The sequence below is a fragment of the Protopterus annectens genome, chromosome 7.part0 (genome assembly GCF_019279795.1).
Source record: "Protopterus annectens isolate FY-2018-M chromosome 7.part0, PAN1.0, whole genome shotgun sequence".
Lineage (NCBI taxonomy): Eukaryota > Metazoa > Chordata > Ceratodontiformes > Protopteridae > Protopterus > Protopterus annectens.
In genome coordinates, this window is record NC_056739.1 from 1,396,698,863 (window position 1) to 1,396,723,164 (window position 24,302).

Genomic DNA, 24,302 nt, shown 5'->3' on the forward strand with positions numbered 1-24,302 from the left:
GTTAGATGAACTACTGATGACACATGATATAAATGACGAACTTTATAATTATTTCAAAGTGAAGAACCCCAGAATTCCAATTATACAGGGCCTTCCTAAGGTGCATAAGTCTTTACATCGTCCACCTATGAGACCCATTGTATCTGGACAGGGGTGGTTAACTGAACCCCTATCCATTTACTTGGAGTTTTTTTCGAGACCATTGGTTGAAAAAAGTATTCACATTTTAAGAGATAGTAAACAATTCTTGATAGAGCTTTATGTATACATGAAAAATGTTGATCCAACACGTGAATTCTTTCTAGTTAGCATGGATGTTGTCAGTTTATTTACTATCATACCCAATACCTTGGGAGTGCAATATTTTCTTGATTTTTTACGTAGTAAATCTAATTATAGTAACAAATTCATAGATTTACTGGCATTATTCATGGAAACTGTATTGGCCAATAATGTTTTTATTTTTAGAGATCAATTATATTTACAGAAAGATGTGAAGCTAGGGGCACATCATGTGCCAATAGCTACGCCAACATTGTTATGGCCCAATGGGAGGAACAATATCTTTTTCAGCTGGATTATTATAAGAATTTCATGGGGTTTTATCGAAGATTCGTAGATGATCTCTTTTTCTTATGGTTTGGGAATGAAGAAGAACTGTTGTTATTTTTTGATGTTATTAATCAGTCTACAGAATTTTTGAAATTCACCTTGAACTATTCCAGAGATACTATCTCTTTCTTAGATGTCTCCTTACAGAGACTTCCGAGTGGATTAATAAATACTTCTATACATAGGAAACCCTGTCACAGGAATGCCTTACTCCATCGTCAAAGTATGCATCCTACCTATGTATTCAATAACGTCATGAAAGGTCAAATTTTAAGGGCAGCTAGGTTAAATCCAAGTGAGTCTGGATATACTGAAGAGATTGATAGAATGAAAAGGATGTTTTTAAATAGAGGGTATGATGCAAGTGATTTTAATAGGATGGAGTTTGAAGTCAGTGGACTTCGAACAAGCACAGTGAGACCATATTTTTCCGAATTTGCTTTGGATCATAGCTCACTGTCATCTAATCCACCCTCGAATATGACCAGAGCCCCCCTTTTTTATACACAAGATGCTGGAGCCATAAGGAATTTCTTAGAAAATAGATGGGAGATATTGACCCTGGATTCAGCTGTCAGTAAGATAGTAGGACCGAAACCTCTTATTAGCTATAAGAACAAACCTAACCTTAGATATATGTTGTGTAATAAATTGTTATGACCCACTATTAGTTATAGTAACTCTCAGGCATCCAATACCAATCCATGTGGGCACTGTAACCAATGTGGTTTTATTGATGATAGGAGTTCGTTTATACATCCAATCTCACATTATGAATTTAAATTGAACACAAATACCACTTGTACTAGCTCCAATGTTATTTATCTCGCTAGGTGCTCAGCTTGTACTTCGTTTTATATTGGTAAAACGAACAGGATGCTTAGAGAGAATCAGGGAGCACATGTATCAGATCAGGATAGGCAATGAAACAAATGCCTTAGCTAGGCATGTTAAGTCTACGGGTCCCTTGCATACTTTTTTATTTAGTGTCTTACAAGAGGTTCACTGTAGAAGCAGGGGTGGAGATTTTATTAATTACACTTTGGAAAGGGAGATGTCTTGGATAATAAGGTGCAGAGCTGATAAATATCCTGGACTGAATGAGAAAGTTCATATAGCACCTGTGCTGAAAGCTAAGAGATGTTATAGACCTTAGAATGCATTTTTTTACTGATAATTAGAATATAATGTGATAACATCAAGATTATTATTATTATTTTTTATAAATATAAATATTTTTTCATGTATTTTTAATATTTTTAATGATTTATCAGTATTATAAGATGCATTTTAAACTTTTTATTAATATTTAATTAATGATTGAAACATGTGATTTTTTTAGCCTATTGCTAGCGGCACCCTTGTATTTAAATTTACTCTGTTTAATGTTATTTTGTACTGTCTGACGAAGCCTCAGGGTGAAAGCGCTAACAGATATCGAATTAAACTGTTTGAACCTAACAGTTTGCAGTCTCTTGCTGTATTTATCTATTTTTGTGATTTTTTATGCTGAACGTTGCCTAGAAGAAGAAAGAGAACTTTTGAAGTGAGCCATCAGACCCGGCGCATGGTACTGCGTTTTATTTATCTGACCTTTTGAATTGTTTTCATGTTCATGAGAGCTGAAATTTGTTTTTCTGCCTCTGCCCATTGGTTTGTTGGCAGATTTGGCATGCCTCTCATCTGTGGTAAAGTGTGAAAATGAAATCTGTAGCCTCGGGTAATATCCAGAACCCATTTGTCCTTTGTTATGATGTGCCAGTTTTGTGGGAAAAGAGCCAGTCTTCCTCCTAGAGGTGCTGCCTGGGCAATTATGCTTGGCAGGCGAAGAGGAAAGTCATTGAGTTTTTCTGAAAGGTTGAGATCTGCTGTCTCCCCCTCTTTGAGTTGTTGTTTGCCATCGTCTAGGCCTGAAAGTACCCTGTGCCTGGCCTCTGCCCCTAGGGCGTCTGTACCTGCCCCTTTGGGGTCTGTATGAAGCAGGAAAGGACCAGTTTTTTGATGGCCAGTTTCTGCAGAAGCGAGGAGGTTGTACCTGTAAAAAATCTTTAACTGTTTGCATTGATTTTGCCTTTTCTTCCATCTTCTTTAAAACTTCCTCTGCTTTGACACCAAATAACACATCCTTTTGCAGTGGAGCATCCAGTATACTTTGCTTTGACATGTTCTGGTAAGGTCTGCTCTTTTAGCCAAGCATGTGTACGTATTACAGACCCTGTGATTGCTGCTCTACACGAGGCCTCCAAAGAATCAAAACCACATTGCAAGGTATGTTTTCCCACTTGTTCTGCTGCATGCAACAAATCTTGCATCCCTTTGAAATCTAGCTGATCTGTTTGAGGGATCATTTTCTGTTTTAACTGATTAAGCAAGTACTGCTAGTATTTAATCATGTGGAATTGGCAGTTTAATGCCCTCATGGCCAAAGTGGCAGAGATATACACTTTTTTCCACCATCTTTCTAATGCCCTGGAATCTCTTTCCGCAGGTAGTGGATTCTTAGCAGTAGAGGCCTTAACCCCTTTGGGACCCTGGGAAATGGTTTCTGGGTCTGCAGCAGGGCTTTTATATAAAAACTTGTGAGAGTCAGGGACTCGATAGTATCGGTCAGGTTTAGGTGGTGCTGGAGGTAAGGAATCTGGATTTAGACTAGATTCAGTGTAGACATCATCCAGAATGTCCAAAACAGGTGGAATGGCTAGGGGTCTGTGCTGAGGCAAAAGAAGAAACTCAGAGTCTTTTCTTGGAGTCAGAGTAATCTTGTCCTTCCCAGTGGAAATGCTCTCTCATGGTGTGCAGGGTTTCCCCAAAAGAGAAGTCTTCAGGGGGGAAACAGAGGGAATAGACTCAAACCCACATCAAATTGCCTGGCCTGCTGTTATCTGTCTGCATAGGCCTGGGGGGAGGTTACTCATATGCCTCTTCAGAGGGCATGATACAGCATATGTTTGTGCTTGTGTCTGCATTTGTCCTGCTGGCTGTGACTGTTAGGTATGTGACCCCCCCCCCCAATTGGTATGTGTGAGTGAGTTAAGTTGTGTCTGTGCCAGTGAAATGCTGTCATGGCTTAGTGGTTCAGTACTGTGACTATAGTGCACAGTATCCTGAGTTCGAGCCCTGTCACTGGTTTTTATTTTCCTGCTGGGCAGACCAGAATGCATAAGGAACAGTAAAGCAGGTTTACCCGACTTTGCTCAACTTTGCCCAACTTTGCACGATATTGCCCGACTTTGCCCAACATTGCCCGACGTTGCGCTGGTTAGTGTGGTGCGCAGCTACGCGCAATTGTATTTAAATATGCTCAATACTGGTAAAATGTGCTTAGCAGTGCTTTATATTGCTTAAAATAGGGCACTCATGCCTCAGGTGGTGCTGCAGGGCTGCCTATGTCGGATGCACATAGTACACTCCCTATACATGTTTGAAAACAGGTAGGGTCAAGTTAGGCATCCCTTTTACTGTATGTGCGAGTCAGAGAGAGGTGTCATTTCCAGGGTTCCTACTGAGTCAGTGTATGTGCTATGCTTGCCTCTTTGCCAAAGCCAGGGTATACTGGGCACGCCTCCTTCTGCCTACTGGGGCAGGCTCAGGTTGTTCCTCCACCAAGTCATGCTGAGCCTGTGCAGGCCTTGGCAATGGTGGGGGGCTGTTTGGCCCTGCCCCATACTGTTCCTGCTGCAGCTGTTTTCGCAGGATCATATTGTGTAGCATGGCACATATCATGACAATTTGGGTACATGTAGTTGGTGAGTACTGCAAGGCTCCACCAGATGAGTCCAGGCACCGGAACCGTGACTTGAGCATCCCAAACACATGCTCAATAATGTTTCTTGTTTGTGCGTGTGCCTCATTATGGAGTTCTTGTTCGGGTGTGTGTGCATTTCTGATGGGTTTCATCAGCCACAGCTACAGTGCGTATCCAGCATCCCCCACTAGGTGACTGTCAGGGATGTCCCCATTGGCAAACCTCTGGTACAGCTGTGTCAGATGCCAGATGTGGGAATCGTGATAGCTTCCAGGGTAGCCAGCACACACATTCATTATTATGCCCTGGGCATCGCACACAACCTGGTTGATGGAGGGGAAGCCCTTGTGGTTGATGTAGACCCTACCCTACTCACCGGGTGGTGCTTTGATGTGTATGTGTGTGCAGTCTATTGCACCCACTACCTCAGGGTATTCTGCTATTTGGTGGAAAAGACACATACTGCTGGCCAATGCCTCACGGGAACTGGGGAAATATACGTGCTCACCGACATGTGCTGACATGGCATCCAGGAACTGGTGCACTACCCTGGATGCGGATGCCTGTGAAATCCCCATCATATCACCAGTTGGTCTCTGGAAGGTACCTGTAGCTAGTATTCTCAGGCCAACACATACCTTGGTATCCACTGGGATGGGTTCCCCTCTGTTGGTTCTGTGTGTGAGGCGTGGCCGGCACAGCTCAAGAATTTGCTGCAGGAGGTCTCTGTCCACCCTATAACGCTCCACTATCTCCAGCTCATGTAGCCCCTGGTAGGTTACCCTGGGTCCTTACACTCTTCTCCTTCTCCTCACTGTGGGTTGCTCAGCAGCATTCACATCACCACCACCCTCAGCACCTTGCACATGTTGGTTTATGATAGCAAGAGCAGCTCCTAACATTTTGTCTGACTTTAAAGTTTTTAAGCTTTCCGTCTTTGTATACTGCAGTGTTGCAGAGTTCTTGGGGAAAAAACAGGGAAGAATGCTGTTTGCAGAGTTTAAAGTGCTGGGCTGGGCTAGTCTGCTGCCTGTGTAATTGGCTGATTCTGATATACTTTGCCTGGCAGCTCTGCTATTTCTCCTTGGTTAACTTCCTACTACTTCTTTTCCTTCCTTTTCCCTTTCTGTTTCCGCCCAGGGCAGCGCCGCGCAAACGAGCACACACGTGCGCACATGCTGTGTGCACGTTTGCAAGGAATTTCAGATATATTCACGGCGTACGCCTTCGGTTTCTGGTTTTCAAAAGGGACAACTGTAGACACGCCTCTTGCAATCCTGAGCAACTCAGGGCAAACACAAGACACTGTGCTCCAATAAGCATACAGCCTTTCTGACACACCTGCTCATGATGTTACATATCTTCTACTCTACTACTCACCTACTCCTACACTTACACTCTTGGGACATGGCTCACATGCTGGGGAAAACTGGGATTCACTATCCTTATCCTCATTTGCATAGGATTGCCTACTAATGCTTGGTTACATCTCTCACATTGGACTCCCCCCCCCCCCCCCCCCCTTAGCAACCACTACTCAGTGGCCATGTTGTCTTCAGCCTGCCATTCACCTGCATGGCAGGATAAGCTTTTTTAGTGAAAATGCCTATTTTTGGCTATTTTGAAATTATTATTTTTTTTTAAGCGCCGCACGTTTGCGTGGCGCTGTGCTATGCTTAAACATCGGAGATCGGGGGGGGGGGGAATATTAGATTTTAATAATTTTAAACATTTACAAATGCCAATGGCCTTACATTTGGCCATTGGCATGCTTCCTCAACTGGATGCATCCTTTATTTGGAGCTGTCATAGCTCCGTTTAGCAATTTGCAGAACGGTACTCCGTTACCAACTGAATACATTTCTGCAAATAACACTACTCTTCCACGGACAGGTTAGTGTTTCCTGGATTGCAAATTTAACTAATTTGCATAGCTTTCAGCAGCAAATTAGGTAATTTGCATACCATGACGATGTTTGTGCAAGAGTAGCTTTAGAAGCTCTTATGCACACCCCTGCCAGCTGTTGCTGGATCGCTCGGCAGACATTGGCTGTCTGACGTCTTACTCTACAACTCCATGCAAGCTTTCATAAATCCGGCCCAATGTCTTCTCCTTCAGTGTTTTCAGGCAGACCAAAGATCCTTATGTTGTTTCTCCTTTCCCGGTTTTCTAAGTCATGTATTTTGTTAAGCAGCCATGTATTCCGTTTAAGTAGAAATTCTTTTTGGAATTCTTCGTCTTTGAGTCTCCCTTCAATGTCATTTACAGAAGTCTCTATATTTGATATTTTTGTATGGTGTTGCTGTAAGAGTATCGGTCTGCTTTTGAGAATTTAATTTGAGGTTTTCTACGTCATTTTTAAAAGCATCCATTTTCAAAGATAGTTCCTGTAAGGTAGATATCATCAATTGCAGTTCTTTTTTCAAAGCTGCATCTGGATGAGAATTCCTTGAGTTGTTCATATTCAGTAACTCAATATATCTCCAAGTTACTTGACAGGAAAATTTTTTTATATCTCCACCAAAATTGATATTTATGTAGTTTAGTAGTTTATCTACAGATTTCTCACGTTTTAAACTTGAAAATAATAAAATTTTCCTATATTATTATACTAGTTTATGGATCTCAAAATTCACTGTTCTCAGTTAGCCATCTAGGCTCCGCCCCTTGAACTGTTTTTCTGTTGTGATTGTCAGCTAATTTATCACATTTGCACTGTTGTAAAGCATTTACTGATTAACTGCATTTCATTACTGTTATACATTTTCATACTGTGAGTTCTGTTTTTGTCTGTAAGTGGTTAATTTGTGCTTTTTTGTGGGTTTTACTGTGTTCTTACCCTTAAACTGGGTAGCACAGTCTGGATACAAGGTTTGCTGCAAGCACAGTTGTTTGTGTTTTGCCTTCTGTGTTTCTGGCAGCCATCTTGTGTTGGTAGGGGCCTATCTCCTCTCTTACTGACAAGTAGCAGGGCTACTGGACCTTGTCTGGCACAGGATGGTAAAGAAAGCAGGGACTAGCAGGATTGGTGAGATTTCTGTGTTACTACAACCTTCTATTTTTTGTGGTATTTAATCCCCACATTTGAGTTGGTTTGGGCTTGTTTGCACATCACGCACTGTAGCTGCACTGTTATTAACCCACTGTGAGGTATTCCAGCTACAAATTTTCCCTTAGTAGCACTTGTGTGATCACCTAGTACTCCTCTCCTCTTACACCTTCCACTCTTTACTCCCTTGTCTCTCTGGCCTCTCTCCCTCTGATTTTGACAAATATGGTTGGACAATTTCCTATGATTTCGCCTGCCAGTCTGGTAGACTAGGAACACAATTTCTGAGAGATGCAATTACATTAAGAACCTACAGTCTATGCTCTCCCTCACAAGCCAGTATATCTGGCACTCAGAAGGTTATCAACACAAACACCACACGTCAACCACCACCCACACTTACACAACACCCACCCACAAATGCGGAGGCCCTCAACAAAAATATACCCAAACAAGAGAGACCTCAGAGGAAAAACACATGCGAACTCCACTGCCCACCACACCAAAAATAGTCCACACACCTTGTCTCACATCCACTAAGGCCTAAACATAAATCCAACACATTAGTCATACGAGATCCTATTGTAAGACACACAGATGTGCCCCTCACCAGCCTGGATAAGGAGAAAGTCAGGGTTAGTCGTTTGCCAGGTGGCAGAATCTGCCACATCACCCATGCACTCATGTCTCTCAACAGGTACTGTTATGACTCTGTCATAGTCCATGTTGGTGTGAATGACTTGAGACATACCTCCCTGTATTATACGAAGAGAGACATGGTCGAGCTTGCTGAATGTGTGTCCCAGGCAGGTTATGTTCCTAGCATTAAGCAGTATTTTACCATCACCCAGAATGATGCCTCAATACAAACAGAAAATGATCGACTTTAACAACTGGCTTAGTTGCTGGTGTCATTCCAAGAGGATCCAGTACCTGACAGCCTGGGAAGACATGATTGACAGACCATGATGCTTTACCAGAGATGCCCTGCATCCGTCTCTCTTGGGCTTCAGGCAAAGGCTCTTGCCTCCCCCATAGTGCCTTTTTTAGGCAATGCTTGGAGTTTAAAACTATCAACATTAAAATTTCATCAAAAAGCAAATTAAAGGTCATGCTGCTAGGAGTCTAAACATGAAACTGCACTCATTGCAAGCACTCTTAATCCTGAAATATGCTGACATTTGTGCAGTCAGAGAAACCTTGTTCAAAGCTGCAGACAGCACCCCAGCCATACCAGGTTACTCATCCTGTCATACATTCAGACCCCAAAATGTGGGCAGCAAAGCAAAAGGAGGTGTAGCTGCAATATATATTAAACATATACACACGTCCAGGCTAGTCATACAGTATGACGTGCAGGAGACACTCCAGGTGCAGTTAACTGTTGACAAGACCCCTATTCAAACCACAGCTAGCTACAGGCCCCCAACTTTGAATCAAGATGCCCACTCCGCCTATCTGGACCTCTTCGACTCTATCTCGATTCAACCCATTACAATGATCCTTGGCAACTTTAAATATCCAACCATAGATTTGAAGAACTACTCATGCCAAAACACAAATGCCCAGAGATTCCTTGATCTCGTCAATGCAAATGCCTTGGACCAGCTGGTCGACACCCCCACAAGAGGCGATAATATCTTGGACTTGGTAGTAACCAACATGTGTAAAGACTGCAGCATCCCTACAGTCACATTCTCCCTGGGAAGATCAGATCACAAAGTGATGACTTTCGAAGTCACCATCTCCCCCGACCCCCCTCCCAGCTAGGATCAAACAGAAAAACTTCTACAAAGCTGGTTACAACCTCCTGCGGGAAGGCATTAAACAGCTTCACAGCCCCCTCCCCTTCCACAGGAACTGGCACATATGTCCAAACCTACACCAAAGTACTACACGAGCATTTATATAGTTGCATGGAATCAGGAATACCAGACAGGACAAAATCCTCCTCAAGGAAAACTAAACCTGTCTGGTGGACATCTGTAATAAATAAACTCTACGATAAAAGGAATAAATTGCTGTCCTGGACCAAGAAGGAGGAGGTGCCTAATTGGAAGCAATCTTTCCTTAGTCTGAACAAGCAAATAAGAGCACAAGTGAAATCCTCCAAAGCAAACAGACTCCAAACTGGCCACATCTACTAAAGACAATCATAAGACCTTCTTCACATATGTCCGCAATCTCAAAGGAAGCACTCAGATCTGTTCAGAACTGGTTGTCAAGGACACCACAAACACAAATGCTGTAGATATAGCCAACCTGCTGGCAGACAGGTTCAGTGAAAACTTCACCCCTCTGTCCCTCAATCAGTAAATCAGGACATCCTAAGCATCTGCCCCCCTCTCCCTTATCTCTAGGGAGCAAGTCATCACTGCCCTCTCAAAGGCAAAAATACAGCCTCCATGGGACCCGATAACATCCCAGGCTGCATCCTACATGAACTTGCAGCACCATTAGGCACCCTGTTTAACCAAAGCCTGAGTAGCGGTTTCGGCCCAGCCAACTGGAGGACACCCACTGTCATCCCTTTGCACAAAGGTGGAGTGTCCACCGATCGAGGAAATTATAGACCCATCAGCCTAACTAGCTTGATCTGCAAGGCCATGGAACGGATTATCATGGACCTCATTAACAAGGACATTGGCAACCTCTAAACACTCGATCTCACACAGTTTGGTTTCGTCAAGGAGAGATCATGGCTGTTAAATTTAGTCGACTTCTTTCAGACAGTTACCAAAGCCATGGACGAGGGGAAAACTGTGCATACTGCCTACCTTGACCTGGTCAAAGCCTTCGATACTATTCCCCACTCGGGTATAACAGATAAAGTCTCTCAACTAGGCATCAATCAATATGTTACCAGATGGGTAGCAAACTGGCTCACTGATAGAACCCACCTAGTCAAAATAGGGGAAGCCACCTTAAGCAGTAGATCCGTAAAGAGTGGCGTACCCCAGGGATCAGTCTTGGGCCTCTGTTGTTTGGGATGTGCTTTTCTGAGGTGCAGACCAAAACCAGTAGACTATGGCTGACCAGGTTTGCAGATAACTGCAAGCTGTGCATTGTCATCAATTCCCCTAGTGATGTGGACTTCCTCCAAGAGGGTCTCACCCAAACAAAAGACTGGTGCCAGAAACATGGCCTCAAACTGAATGCCAAAAAAATGGATCATCATCTCCTTTAGGGAGACTGGCATCCCCACAAATTATCACATTAATAACATGGTCCTAAGAAGGCAATCATTTGTGAGGGACTTGGGCACCCAGGTTGATAGAAAAGTGACTTTTGGCCACTATATTGCCTCCGTTGTACAGAAAGCTTTCCACATGACCCACCTCATTAGTAAGGGTATTTACCTCATCCAGGGACAAGGAGGTCATAACATCCCTGTATTGGTCCCTTATAAGATCCACTGTTGAGTACAATGCCCCTTTCTGCATGTACCTCACAAAACACATGTAGCAGCTGGAGAGACCACAGAGGTTCCTCAGCAGGAGAATCCAGGGCCTCAAACATCTACCCTACACAAATAGGCTACAATCCCTGTCTCTCTACTTAGTCTCTCACAGACTCCTCAGAGGTGACCTCTGTCTGGCATACAAAGCAATCTCAGACCCTACCTTGATGGGACTTGCTGCACACCTGCAAGTCTAGCTCCACTCGAGTAACCCGCATGCGTGACCTCAATCTGGTCTGTGACATCAACAGGAGTTGTTGGTGGGACAGATTTGTGTCCCAGAGACTTCCTCTTCTGTGGAATAGACTCCCTCTCCACATTAAGCAGAGTACCTCACTAACCCTTTTTAAGGGCAACCTGGACAACTGGATGAAAAACAGAAAATACACCCCCGGGATTCCACCCATGTCCCTGCTGGACAGGGGCACTGGGTGCTGACTTGTTGGAACATGGACTAAATTCTTGGCTAGGCTTGTAAGGGTCTCAAAGCCAATAACCTAGTAACTTCCTGTTATCCTATGTGTGCATGCTTTTTCCCAGGTGAAACAGCCAGTTCTGATGTGGGGTTTGGCAGGTAATCTGGCAATGTCAGTAGCACTTAGAATGTTTTATGGGAACCATCCAATCCTGCAGTGTGAAGCCAAGGCATGTGTAAAACCCAATCATAAGCTCCTATAAACACTTGAATGAGAGAAAATTCAGAACTGTGCTAAACTGAGGCCAACAGCAAATGAAATTCTATACTGCCCAATGCAGTGTGACACCTGTACCTCTACCTCATTTGCACCTGCATACACTAATGAGGTATGAAACACCCCATGCTGGCAGGCTAGACAATGACTGATAGCAGCATAGCTGGGAACAGAAAAAGATGCAAAATGCATTCATATGTAATGATCTGGAAAAAGAAATCACTGGTTTTGCATTATTTGCTCAAGTTAAAGCACTGTTTCACATTTAAGCAGTGTAAACACAGAAATGGATGCAAAAAATTCAACACAATTATTAAGTTAAACAAATATCATCACAAACTGCTTATGAAGCATTTGACAATGCAAGAGATGCAGTTATGCAAAACCGGTCTTCTGTAGGCAAGCAGGAAGACAAAGCACAATCAACGTTGTTGGTCTGAATAAGCTAAAGGCTGAATGCACTTTACTCATGCGGTCATGCCTTATTACAACTGTGGCCACACTGCGAATGTGTATTTCATACAGTGTCATGTCTTACTCAACATATCTCCGTGTACTGCATTACATTATACACTTTGAAAACAACTAATGAGATATACTTTAGGATAGAAAACAAAGTGGGGATTGTAGAGAAGATGAAGATCCTGCAGGGGCTCAGTATAAATGCACTTATTAAATTTATTTCTTAAAGAAACATCTTTATTAAATTACCACTTATGACATAGGCAATCATAAGTTTAAATAAATTAAAATAAACCACACTGACAGAATTTCAGTTGCAAATGTTATGCATCACATATAATCCAACCATTGTCAAACATTAGAGAGCTCATTCAGCTCCTGCCCTCCCATAAACTTGTTCCTCCTCCAAAACACTATTCTTTTTATGCAACTTGCTCCTACTAAAGATCACTGCAGTTGTTTTATCTCTGTTACTATATTCACTGCTTCTACTACAGTTCGTTTAGAAATTTCCATTGTCTAAGTAATTGCTTTTTTGGCAGCCAGCAGAATTAAACTCGGCACAGCCTTACTATGTCTATGCAATTCCGATTTTGTATCACAGCTCAAAAAAAAAAAAAAAAATCATTACTTAGTTGCATCAATTTGCTCACCCAGTATTTCTGTCAGAGTAGTCTGCGTGGAATTTTATGTCTGCCAATTCATTATACTCCCAAAAATATGCTCCCAACTGCCTCTTCTTCCCCATTACACCTTCAACATTTGCAATACCGCTTGAAGGATACAAATATCTATGCAAACACTTCCAAGCAAAGATCCTAAATCTTCTAGATTTTGTTGCATATTTGGAAGCCATAAATATATCCCCCTTTGTTTCTTTGTGGATTGCTAATCCAATCTCTTTTTCTAATCCTTTCTAACCTCCTCTAATTGACTCCTATAGCTATCATACAATATTTTATTAGGCCCTACTAATTATCCCTTTTTTCTCTTCTAGATTCTACTACAAACTGTACCAGTGCTTGTCTTTCATTTAGAATCCCCGTTTCTCTCTCTTTTGACTACAATTTAGTATCAATCCTTGATAGGGAAGGCAATCTCTAGCCTGAAGTCCAAATGAATTCTTGGCCTCTTCCCATTCTATTATCTTTCCCTCTCTATTTGCACCCAGTACATCAATTTCTTTGCCAATTTTCTCCAGTAAATTCCACCCTCCTCTTGCCTGTTCTCTGTATTCTAATCGCAGTCAACCCTATCGGCAAAATCTCCTTTCTCCATCCCCATGTTGGCTTGGTTCTTAGATTATTTTCTGCTATGTATGGTTACTGTTATTCTCCTTAAGGATCATGACCCAAAATTCCAGTCTCGCCTTGTTTCTTGAGCCACCCCCCCCCCCATTTCACTATTACCTCTTTCCATACAGTTATTTATTATGAAATGATACGCAAAGATAGTCAACTAAAGCTAATGTGCTGTTAGGCTGATTAGCAAGGGCTGGTGCATAGTTAAAATTCAATTTACCATGAAGTATGACAGGACTATATATGGAAGTGAAAGTGTCTGCTGGTCACAGTGGCAGCATCTGTTCACTGTATGGTAAAACAATGATAAAAGTCAGTCTTGCAGAATTAAATCCATGAACTTAAAACTGATGTCAGAAACATGTAGAAGAAAACATGTTCAAATAAACTGCTGTAACGGCACAGTTCAAGCTAAGGCTGTGAGCATAAAATGAATGCATATTTGGAACTATCCTATTGGGTGATCACGTGCCACCGTGTGTCAGGAGGAGTGTTTCTGAATAAGCATTTCTACAAACATTGCTTGATAACTAATCTGAATGACATTAGTCAGAAGGGCATTGCTTCCTGTAGAAGCCATCTTAAACCAATACTAGTACTTCAATTAACAATGGCAGATGTAGGGCAACAACTTTTCCAAGTTGAAAGTACGTTTAATTGAATTCAAGGCCTAAACAACATGTCCCACGTGGACTGACTCAAAGCCCTGCCACTACACTTTGGTATCCTACTGACTGCTATGAGGTGACCTGTATCTGACATACAAGGCATCCTTAGACCCATTATTGATGGATTTATTGTACATCAGCAAGTCAAATGGCATGAGAAATACTCTATGGATCTAAACTTCTTTTGTAACATCAACAGAATGGCTTGGAGGGACAAGTACATTTAACAGAGGATAATGCTGCTATGGAACAGACTCCCCATCCACATAAAACAAAGTTCACCCTGTCCATTTTCAACTGCAACTTAGATGTATGGATGGGAAACAGAAAATTTACCCCAGGACTGCTCCCTGTACTACTGATGGACAGATGTCATTCCTAAATGCTTTATCCCTTGCATGGGTCACTTAAAATTATCTATGGTATGATCTCAGTTATTCTCATTAGGGATAAATACATAATTATCGACCATAGGTTAGGTATGGCCAATCTATAACCAAATGGGGCAGGCTACTTTGAGCACAAAAAGGGAAACTGGCTAGGCTTAAAATGGCCTGCAAGGGCAGCTTAGTACTTGCCTATATACTTATAAGAATGTGAGACGAATGCATGGTTGATTCGAGAAGAGGATGAAATGTGCTGCCCGTGAACTGGAACTGACAAGTTAACTAACAGGCAAAGAAGTGAAATTGCTTGTCTCTAAAACGATCAATCGACTGAAAGAGTAATACTTCAGTGTTCTTGCATTTCTTCGGTTGATCAATCACAGAGAAGACCTTCCAAGATAAACTTAATCACCTTACAGCTGTCCTGCAAATGGGGCTTTTGGCAACATTTTAGATCACTATTAGAAATATGATCATACAAAGGGGAGAAAAAATAAAGCTGGATCTAAAACTCACTTTTCAGTTTCAATTGCAAATCGCTAACATTCTAAAATACATAAATCACAGTGTTCTAAAACACCTTACCTGTTGGTTTCTACAATTTCATTTACTTTATCAATTTTGCAGTGTAGTCTACCAGCTGCAATAAATCTGGACAGTTCCCTTTTGAAGAAAACAAAACACACAATCAATCTTTGATAACACATCATGACAATTCTTCAGAATTTCTGAACACATGCATGTATTTTACATAGTGCACACAAACATTTTTTCTAACACATCCCTGTTTGGAATATTTACCAACTGCTGCAGCAAAAGCAAAAATACAAATGAGATATTCTAAGTGTATCAGTTGATCTATGACAGAACTACTCTTGATGAGATCCCATGGCTGGGTTCACTTGCTGCCTCCAGCCAATAAGAGCAGTCATCTTGCAAAACAAAAAACAATGAAAAACTTGACAAACACCCCTGCTCCAACTGCCTCCTGTTAGTTTACACTCCTCCTTAAGACCCAAGGCTGAATCGCAGCAAAAACCTTCCTCCTAGAGTGACATGGAAGGTGGGTATTCATGCCCCATCAAGGAAGGCCATCTTGTAACACAACTAATATGGTAAGACTACATCTGTTATATTTAACATCAAAGACCACTCATAACATTCTAGAATGGGTGGCGAAAGCCAAACACACTCTGGCTAGGCTTATAAATGCCCTAGGGCAGATAGCCTAGTATGAACCTATGAACTGGTCCTATGGCTGAAAGAATCCCAAGTTGCAAGACACCAGTGATGCAAGTGCCAGAGGACCACACCAACACCAAGACTAGAACACAGAGTTCTGGGTGACCATCTACCCATAAAGCACAAGTCTCCAAAGGTTGCAATCAGGGCTACAACATTCGGAAAAGAGAAACACCAACCCAAAGACTGAGGTGATAGTCTGCAAAACTACAGGAAGGGCAAGAAATGGAGGTAGCTATGCCTAAATAACAGAAGACTTTGCAACAACAGCTAGCTCAGTGTCACAGACAACCCACAAAAGAGCATAACTTTCAAATGCAAGCCCTGTCTTTCATGGGGAAAGGAAGAAAGAAAGAATAGTTGTGTAAAATCTTGCCATAACCATAGATGTCCTTCTCTTCTGTATGTTGCAGTATTCATAATAGGCTGCCCTGAATGTCCAGCCACTACACAGAATTCTAAAGCTACTGTTACGTACGTGTGACGTAGCACATACGATCCAATCCAACACTGGCCATACAGTGATGTCAGGTTATGTAGCAGACGTCGGCATGTGCCATCCTCAGAAATGAATGCTCCAGTAAGAACACCAGCCCAAGGTAAACTGAGAAACACACATCCAGGTATCTATCAAGCAAGCATCAGGGGTAAGGTGGGAGTGACATCTCACTGCAATATATAGAAGAAAATGTCATCCTATGGTTATAGTAAGATTTTACACAACTAGTCTATGTCCTTCTATTCATATGTTGCAGTATTCATAACATGAGGGAGAATACCAAAGCTCATGCAGAGGAAGGAGTGGGGGGAGGGGCAGCAGCACAGTCTACAAATCTCTGAAGAATAGCCCTAGCAAAACCAACAGATCTAGCTATACCATCCAACTTTTAGTGTTTTATGAAGGTATGGCTGGAAGACCATGTGGCTGCTTCTAAGAAAAAAGTATTCAGACCCTTGAAAAAAGCACCTGAAGAGGACACAGCTCTAGTGGAATGAGCCTTAACTGGAGATGCAAAGGTTTTCCCATGGGCCACACAACAAAAGGAAATAGCTTTAGAAATCCAGGAGAAGACTGCTTAGAAACAGGTCTACCCAGAGCCCTGGGATGATAGGAAACAAAAAGACAGTCAGATTTCCTAAAGGACTTTGCTTTATCCAAATAAAAAAAAAAATGAGTTGTCGACGCATATCCAGGGTATGCAAGATCCTCTCATTAGAAGTTTGTGGAGAGGGAATGAAAGTGGGCAGGTTATTGGACTGATTAAGTGACAACTCCCTTCACCACTTTGGTCATGAAAGAGGGATTAGTGCATAGGGAAACCCTATCCTTGTGGATAATTGTAAAAGGAGAAGAAGCCATATGGGCCTGCAGTTTTGAAATCCTTCTGGCTGAAGTGATAGCTAAAAGAAGCACCGTCTTCCAAGTGCAATGTTGAAGACAAAACTGCTGGTTAAAAGGGAGGCGATGTAAGTTTTTCTAAAACAAAGTTTAAATCCCAAGGAGGCGGAACTGGTTTCCTTGGTAGCCTGATATGAAAAAAGAAGTTATGTACCTACCATAACATTCCATGTTAGTTGTTTTCATCTCGCCTTCTTTCTTGCTGCTTGGGATCGGAGCTGATCCTCGGCTCCGACTCAGCCATCTTCTATAGCTCGAAAGCTGTTTACAGGCTCGAGGCTACCCCTTATCCCATGATGCTTAGCGATAGCTACCCAGATTTCGTTTGAAATAGCTAACCCCAGACATAGCCAGAGAATAAACCTGTCCAAACAAATAGGTTGAGTATACCTGTCATAGTGTCTAAGTCAGCAGAGGAAACGAACCAAAGAACACTCAGCCAGTGAAACTAGAACTCCTCTCGGTTCAACAGGACAGGGGGACGGAGGGTGGGACGCAAGAAAGAAGGCGAGATGAAGACAACTAATATGGAACGGTTTGGTAGGTACATAACTTCTTTATATTAAGTTGTCTATCTTGCCTTCGTTCTTGCTGGTTGGGACAGCGTCCCTAGCACCTACAATCCTGAGTGGCTCACTGGAACAGACTCTTCAGAACAGTGGAACGAAAGTCAGCTCTGCTCCTGGAGACCATATTTAGCTTGTAATGAGAAACAAAGGTATGAGGATTTGCCCACGTAGCAGCTGCACAGATAGAATCCATGGGCAACCTAGACTGGAAGGCTACAGAGGTGGCCAAGGTTCTAGTAGGATGACCTTTTGGTTTAATAGGTAACTCTTTGTTCCTTAATTGAAAGATGAAGGCAATAGTGTGAGACAACCACCTGGATAAGGACACCTTGGAAACTGGGAGACCTTGTTTGCCTAGAGCATAGGAAAGGAATAGTTGGTCAGACTTCCTTGTTTCCTTAGTCCTGTGCAGATAAAAACGCAATTGTCTATGAACGTCCAATTGGTGTAATTTGTACTCTGCCTTGTCGGTGTGGTTAGGGAAAAAAACACAGGAAGGTCTACAGATTGGTTTAAATTATTTTCTGAGCAGACTTTCGGAAGAAATGAAGGATTAGTCCTCAGAGTAACCCTGTCCTTATGAAAATCCAAGTATGGAGGACGAACACATAGTGCCTGAAGTTCAAAGACGCATTTGGCTGAAGTAATAGCTACCAGAAAGAGTGTCTTCCAAGATAGAAACTTAATGGAGCAGGAAGCTGCTGGTTCAAAGGGGGGCAGATTTAAGGAAGTTCGTACTAAATTAAGGTCCCAAGGAGGAGGGGGATCTCTCACTGGAGGCCTAAGGAGAGTAGTCCCTCTCAAAAAAGCTTTACAGAGCTTATGAGACATAATGTTTGAATTTGACAAACCGACATGAAAGTTAGAAATGGCTGCTAATTGAACCCGGATTGTCGCAGAAGCGGACCCGGAATGAAAAAGTTGTGCTAGGAACTCCAGAATTTCGTGGACTGAGGCTGAAAACAGATCTACGTTCCTAGCCTCTGCCCAACAAGAAAAACGTTTCCATTTACTAGCATAAGTTTTTCTGGTTGTGGACTTGTGAGAGGAGACCATAATCTCACGTACAGCCGGGGAAATGCTGGGAAGCCTGGCTAAGGTTGGAAGTGGAGCAACCAAGCTGTGAGCTGGAGTATTTGGAGGGATTGATGCAACCTGCCTGATTGATGAATCAGTAGGTCCGGAATCGTATCCAGAGTCCAGGGCTGATCGCGAAGGTAATGGTGCAAGAACGGGAACCATATCTGTCGAGGCCAGTAAGGGGCAATGAGGATCATTTTGCAACTCAATGATATTGCTTTCTGTATCGGAGGAAAGGCATAAAGAAGTCCCTGAGGCCAATCGTGGACTAGAGCGTCTCTGGGTGAGTGACCTGGAAGCGGAAGAAGGGAGTAGTAGTTGCTGCATTTGCTGTTGAAGGGGGTGGCAAAAAGATTGCAGCAAGGCTGTCCCCATTTGCGGAAGAGAAGATCCGCAACTTACTGATTCAGAGACCACTCGTGAGGCATGAGGATAGCTCTGCTGAGCCTGTCCGCTATGACGTTGGACCTCCCAGGGATGTGCATCGCAATCAGAAAACATTGGGAGGAAATCGCCCACTGCCACAGTCTGAGTGCTTCTCGACACAGGGGGTAGGACCTGGTTCCGCCCTGCTCGATGTACCACACCACTGACATGTTGTCTGTTTGAATTGCAATGGTCCCAGAAGGAAGAGAGTCCTGAAGGGCTTGCAACGCTAGGAGCACGGCTCTCATTTCTAGGATGTTTATGTGCAGATGGTACTCGTGAGGCTGCCAAGTGCCTTGGACTGTCCTGCCCTGATAATGCCCCCCCCCCCACCCTATCAGGGAGGTGTCTGTGGTCACTGTGGCTACCGGAGGGGGCTGAATGAAGGGTCTGCCCTGAGTCACTAGTGGGGAGACCATCCACCAGGAAAGGTGCCTTTTGCATGCTTCTGTAATCATGATCGTGTGAGACATGGGCAGCTGTTGGTAAGACCACTGTGTGAACAGAAGCCACTGAAGGATCCTCATGTGAAAGCGGGCCAGTGGGATTAGAAGAATGGCTGCTGCCATGGAACCCAGAGTTTGAAGGATGAACCTGACTTGGATTCTTCTGCTGTGCATCAGAATTTGTGCTTGCTGACGAATTGTAGACACCCTTTCTGGCGGTAGCCTTGCGGACATGTTCCTTGTGTCGAAGTCTGCACCTATGTAGGTGATAGATTGACAGGGTAACAAGGCAGATTTTTTGAAGTTCATTGTAATGCTTAACTGGGAGCAGATTGTGATTGTGTAGTCCCTGGCTTGAAGAAGTTGATGCCTGGTAGTAGCAGTGAAGAGCCAGTCATCTAGATATGGAAACACCTGGAACCCTCGATGTCTCAGGTGAGCCGTGACCACTGCCATACATTTGGTGAACACCCTGGGGGCTGTGGTAAGACCAAAGGGCAGAGCTCTGAACTGGTAATGACTGGCTCCCAGCCAGAAGCGAAGAAATCTCCTGGAGCGCCTGTCCATCTTGATATGGTAGTACGCGTCCTGAAGATCTATCAAGCACATCCAATTGTCCTGACCCAGAAAGGGTAGAATGGACTGTAGCGTGACCATTCGAAACTTTGTTCTTTGTACAGACCTGTTTAGTCTGCTGAGATCCAGAATCGGTCTCCAGTCCCCTGTCTTTTTTGGTACCAAAACGAACCTTGTGTAAGTTCCGGATCCGTGCTGGTCTGCCGGGACTTCTTGGATGACACTTTTTTTCTAGCAGTTTTGAAGCTTCTATTACTACTTGGTCCTTCAGATTGGGCGGAACATCTGGAAGGGATTTCCTTGACGGTAAGGGGGGTTGATAGAAGGGAATTTTGTAACCTCCGGATATAATGGACCGTACCAGTCTGTCTTGCGTTAAATCTTGCCAGGCTTTTGGGTACAGTGAAAGCCTTCCTCCGAATGCCTCCAGCCGGTCAACCCTTCAGGGATGCTGAAAGGGCTTATCAGAGAAAGATTCCCTGTTGCCCTGGTTCTGCGGACCCCCTCTGCCACGAGGGCATTTAAAATTTAACTTTGATTTCATCAGGTAGTGGCTGCAGTCTCAGCCAACAGTAAGGACAGAACCAGATGCAAATGCTCTGGCAGATGCTTCCACTGCATCATAGCTGCATTTAGTAGAGTGATGTGTCACTTGGGCATAGGAACTTAAAATGGAAGCAAGCTGGGACTTGGAGTTAGAGTCTGGAAGCTCGGAAATGAGATGAGTGGCTTGAGAAAGGAGGGCTAAGGGATATTTTCTATAATGGGCCTGATAGTTTATGGTCCTAAAGGCAAGTGTGGCCAAAGTATATACTTTTTCCCCCAACCTTTCCATGATGTCACTCTCCTTATCCAAGGGAGAAGGGAGGTAGAGGGCAAAAGTTTAGAGGGCTTATCTGCAACCACTGATACTGTAAGCTGGATGTGCAGAAGGGCACTTAAAAACTTACAATCTTCTGGCACTTTGTAGAACTTGTCTGGCCTTTGGGGACAGGATTGTGAATCTGGACACTTGGAAGGAGAGGAAAGAGCATCCAAGAAAGCTGGAAACACAGGAGGTACTGCAGAATCGATCTGTAATAGGTCATGATATTTTTTTGAATGTCTGCAACCTGAGAGCATTCCCAATGGAAAAATTCTCTCATTTTCACTATAGTCTCTCCAAAGGTAGTATCGTTCTCTGGAGAATCAGGTCCATTTGATGATTCCTCTGGGGAGAAGACATATGGGCAGAGTATGCCAGAGACTCATCCCCAGAAGAATCATCCTCAGAGGAATCCTCAATTCTGATCCCTTTTTTGAGGAGAAAATGGAGAAAGGGAAGGGGAAGGAAGAGAGACCCCTGTGGTTTGCCTAAAGTCCATGAAGGCATTAAACAGACATTGTGAAAAGGGTTGCCAATCAGTGGATTGTTCCTGAGGAGAAAGAGAAGAATGCTTAGATTTCTGCTTCTTAAGTGCAACTTCCATACAGTGGAAGGAAGGAGGATGCAATTTCAGCCTGCAGTCTATAATATTGCTCGGGACCTCCTCACAAACTAGGATTTGAGTAATGCCTCGAGGTGCCTTCAGAGACAATGAGCCTAGGTTTCCCCCCTGCATCCAAAGTAGACGTTTGCATATCCCCAGAGGATGTGCTAGCAGGATCCTTTGGGGCCTTCACAGTGGTACCGTCAGAAGAATCACCAGCTACCTACAAACAGGTCTCCGGGGCAAACATCAGCCTCGGGAGAAATGTCCTGAACTGGAAGAACAGCCGAAACCCAAGGCCTAGATTTCGTGGCCTTCTTAAGAACAGGCCCCCAAGAAGGACCCGATGCACGTTCCATAGCTTTGCGAGCCAAACGCTTAAGGCGGTGGTTCTCTAGGTATAAATTCAGAGAAGTGAGCTGACTATGCAGGGTCTTAGGGACAAAGGCCTTGCAAACAGCACAAGAGGTATGGCCGTGATTAGAGTCTAGGCAAAAAAGACACAGATCGTGGATATCCTTATATGGAATTTGCCTTCTACATGGACACTTACCCTTCCTAGATGACATGTAACCTCAGCAAACAACAGTAACACAAAACCCCCTCCCCCAAAGGGCCCTTATCCAAGTCAGAATCCACAACTTGGCTGACGAGCAAACGTCCAGAGAAGACATTTAGACTGGCAGCAAAAAAGTTCTTAGGATGTGAGGATGGTTATGTGCCGACGTCTGCTATACAGCCGACATCACTTTATGACCGACGTTGGGCATACCTAACAGTAGCTTTAGATATACTGGCCGGATGTTCAGGGCAGCCCCCTCATGTTATGAATACTGCAATATATCAACAGAAGGTCATCAATGATGCAACTAACCAACCAACCAGCACAGTCACTTCAGAAAACTCCTGCCAAAGCTGCACTCCCTTAGACAGTGAAAGGGATTCTTCTCTCTGTACACTTACTACCCTGTTAAGATACGACCAATTCAGAGATTAGTACATGACCACCTTTGCAAACAAACAAACAAACAAAAAAAAAAAACCTAAGAACAAGCTGGGAGAACTTCATCCTAGGACGAAGGAAGCAGAAACCTTCCCAAACCAAACCACCTAACCTTTGGCAAAGATACAGCCACTAGAAAGAGAATTTAGCTCATGAATTAACTTAAATATCGCCAGGCAAACCTGATGTACTTGGTGTCCTTGTCTCTTGGCAGGGAGAGGTTCTTCACAGAAGGACAAAAAGGCAGCATTCTCAAAGAAATTTCCTGACCAGTCACAGCTAGATCTCAACACTGCCCTTTGGGGGGACAATGGGCAGACAACTGCCTAGGAACCCTCCCTGGAACAGAGATCTGAGCAAACAGATGTCCAGAATGCTGACTGCCCAAACCATATCAACTGGGACAGTATGGAGTACTAGAATGTCAAAATGGTCGACAGTAACCAATGAGGTGTATACCTGCCAAGCAGCTTGAGATCCCTCCTCCTTTGACCCAGCCATCAAGAGGGTGTCAAGGGCAGAGCGAGAGGAAAAAAAAAAACAAAAAAACAAAAAAACAGGTCCAGACCCACAAGGTGGGTTGAGTGTTAACTAATATAACCATGCCCAAAACTAGTGAGGGTTCCCAAACCTCCATAGTTTAGGAGTTTGAATTCACGCCTTACCTGACTAAGGGTAGCAGAGAATAAGATTCATCTTTATCTTGGAAATCTACAGTGAGACAAAAATTAGAAAGAAAAAAAAAGGGAATGCAGTGAAGGGACTGTTGTCTAGGGTGTCTCACCCATACAAACACAGTTAAACATTCTCTGCCATCAATACTCCATGAGACGAATGATTAGGTAGCTTTGAATGACCAATAACATGTTCTCATCAGAATGAGAGCTGCTGTGAGAAAATTTTGACAGTAAAGCAGGACACCAAACAAACAAAACCTTCCTAGCAAGAAGGAAACTGTCATCTTGCTCCCCATCAAATAAGAATCAGGTTACAGACCACATATGCCATACCGAAAAAGGGAGGCACTGGTAAACCTTGATTCTACGGCCAGGTCCTCAGCCCTATGGTTTAAAGCCCCACCTAAGTAACCATTTACTGATCGGGTCATGAAGACTGGGAAAGAGAATGCATTCAGGGTATCCAGAGATGCCCACCAGTCTATGGTTCCAAAACTCAGAAGTGACACTAAGTAAAGTGTGAAATGTGGCACGGCTGCTCTAGAATCTTAAAACTGCTATGATTGCGGTTGTTTCATCACACCCTGAATAATGAGGCAGTATTTAATACCTAGAGCTTACAGTTAGAGCAGAAACTGGGCCTGGCTTTCACTCATACCCAGGCTGCAAACCCAGCCAAACTGGGCCCACTGTATGGGAAATATCAACGGTCAAGGTGACAGCAAAAGCTCCAAGTCTAAAAAGTATAATCACTGACTGGAAACCAGAACAAAAATATGACAGCCCCACTAGACTATAAATGAAGATGGGTTCCTCTCCATCAGAAATCTCAGGCAGAACAACTTGGCACTGAGCAACATACATCACAGAACTCAAGGACTCCTCTCTTTTCGGGCTTTAACCACATATCTCAGTCAACACCTGGACAGGTTCTGGAAATGGAGAGGACATCATAGGACATACCCATCAAAGGCAACTGCCAACCAGAGAAATGAAGGGAGCTACAGTGATGACTTTTTGAAGCAAGAGAGCAAAAACC

General features: G+C 43.4%; 1 protein-coding gene across 1 annotated transcript in view; it reads right to left on the reverse strand.

Moving 5' to 3' along the window:
• The window catches only part of PSMD6 (proteasome 26S subunit, non-ATPase 6), a 629,161-nt gene that overhangs the window by 112,025 nt on the left and 492,834 nt on the right, over positions 1-24,302 (reverse strand). Inside the window, exon 7 of the mRNA XM_044077992.1 lies at positions 14,962-15,039. Coding sequence (XP_043933927.1) covers positions 14,962-15,039 — 78 coding nt within the window. The remainder of the gene's footprint in view (positions 1-14,961; positions 15,040-24,302) is intronic.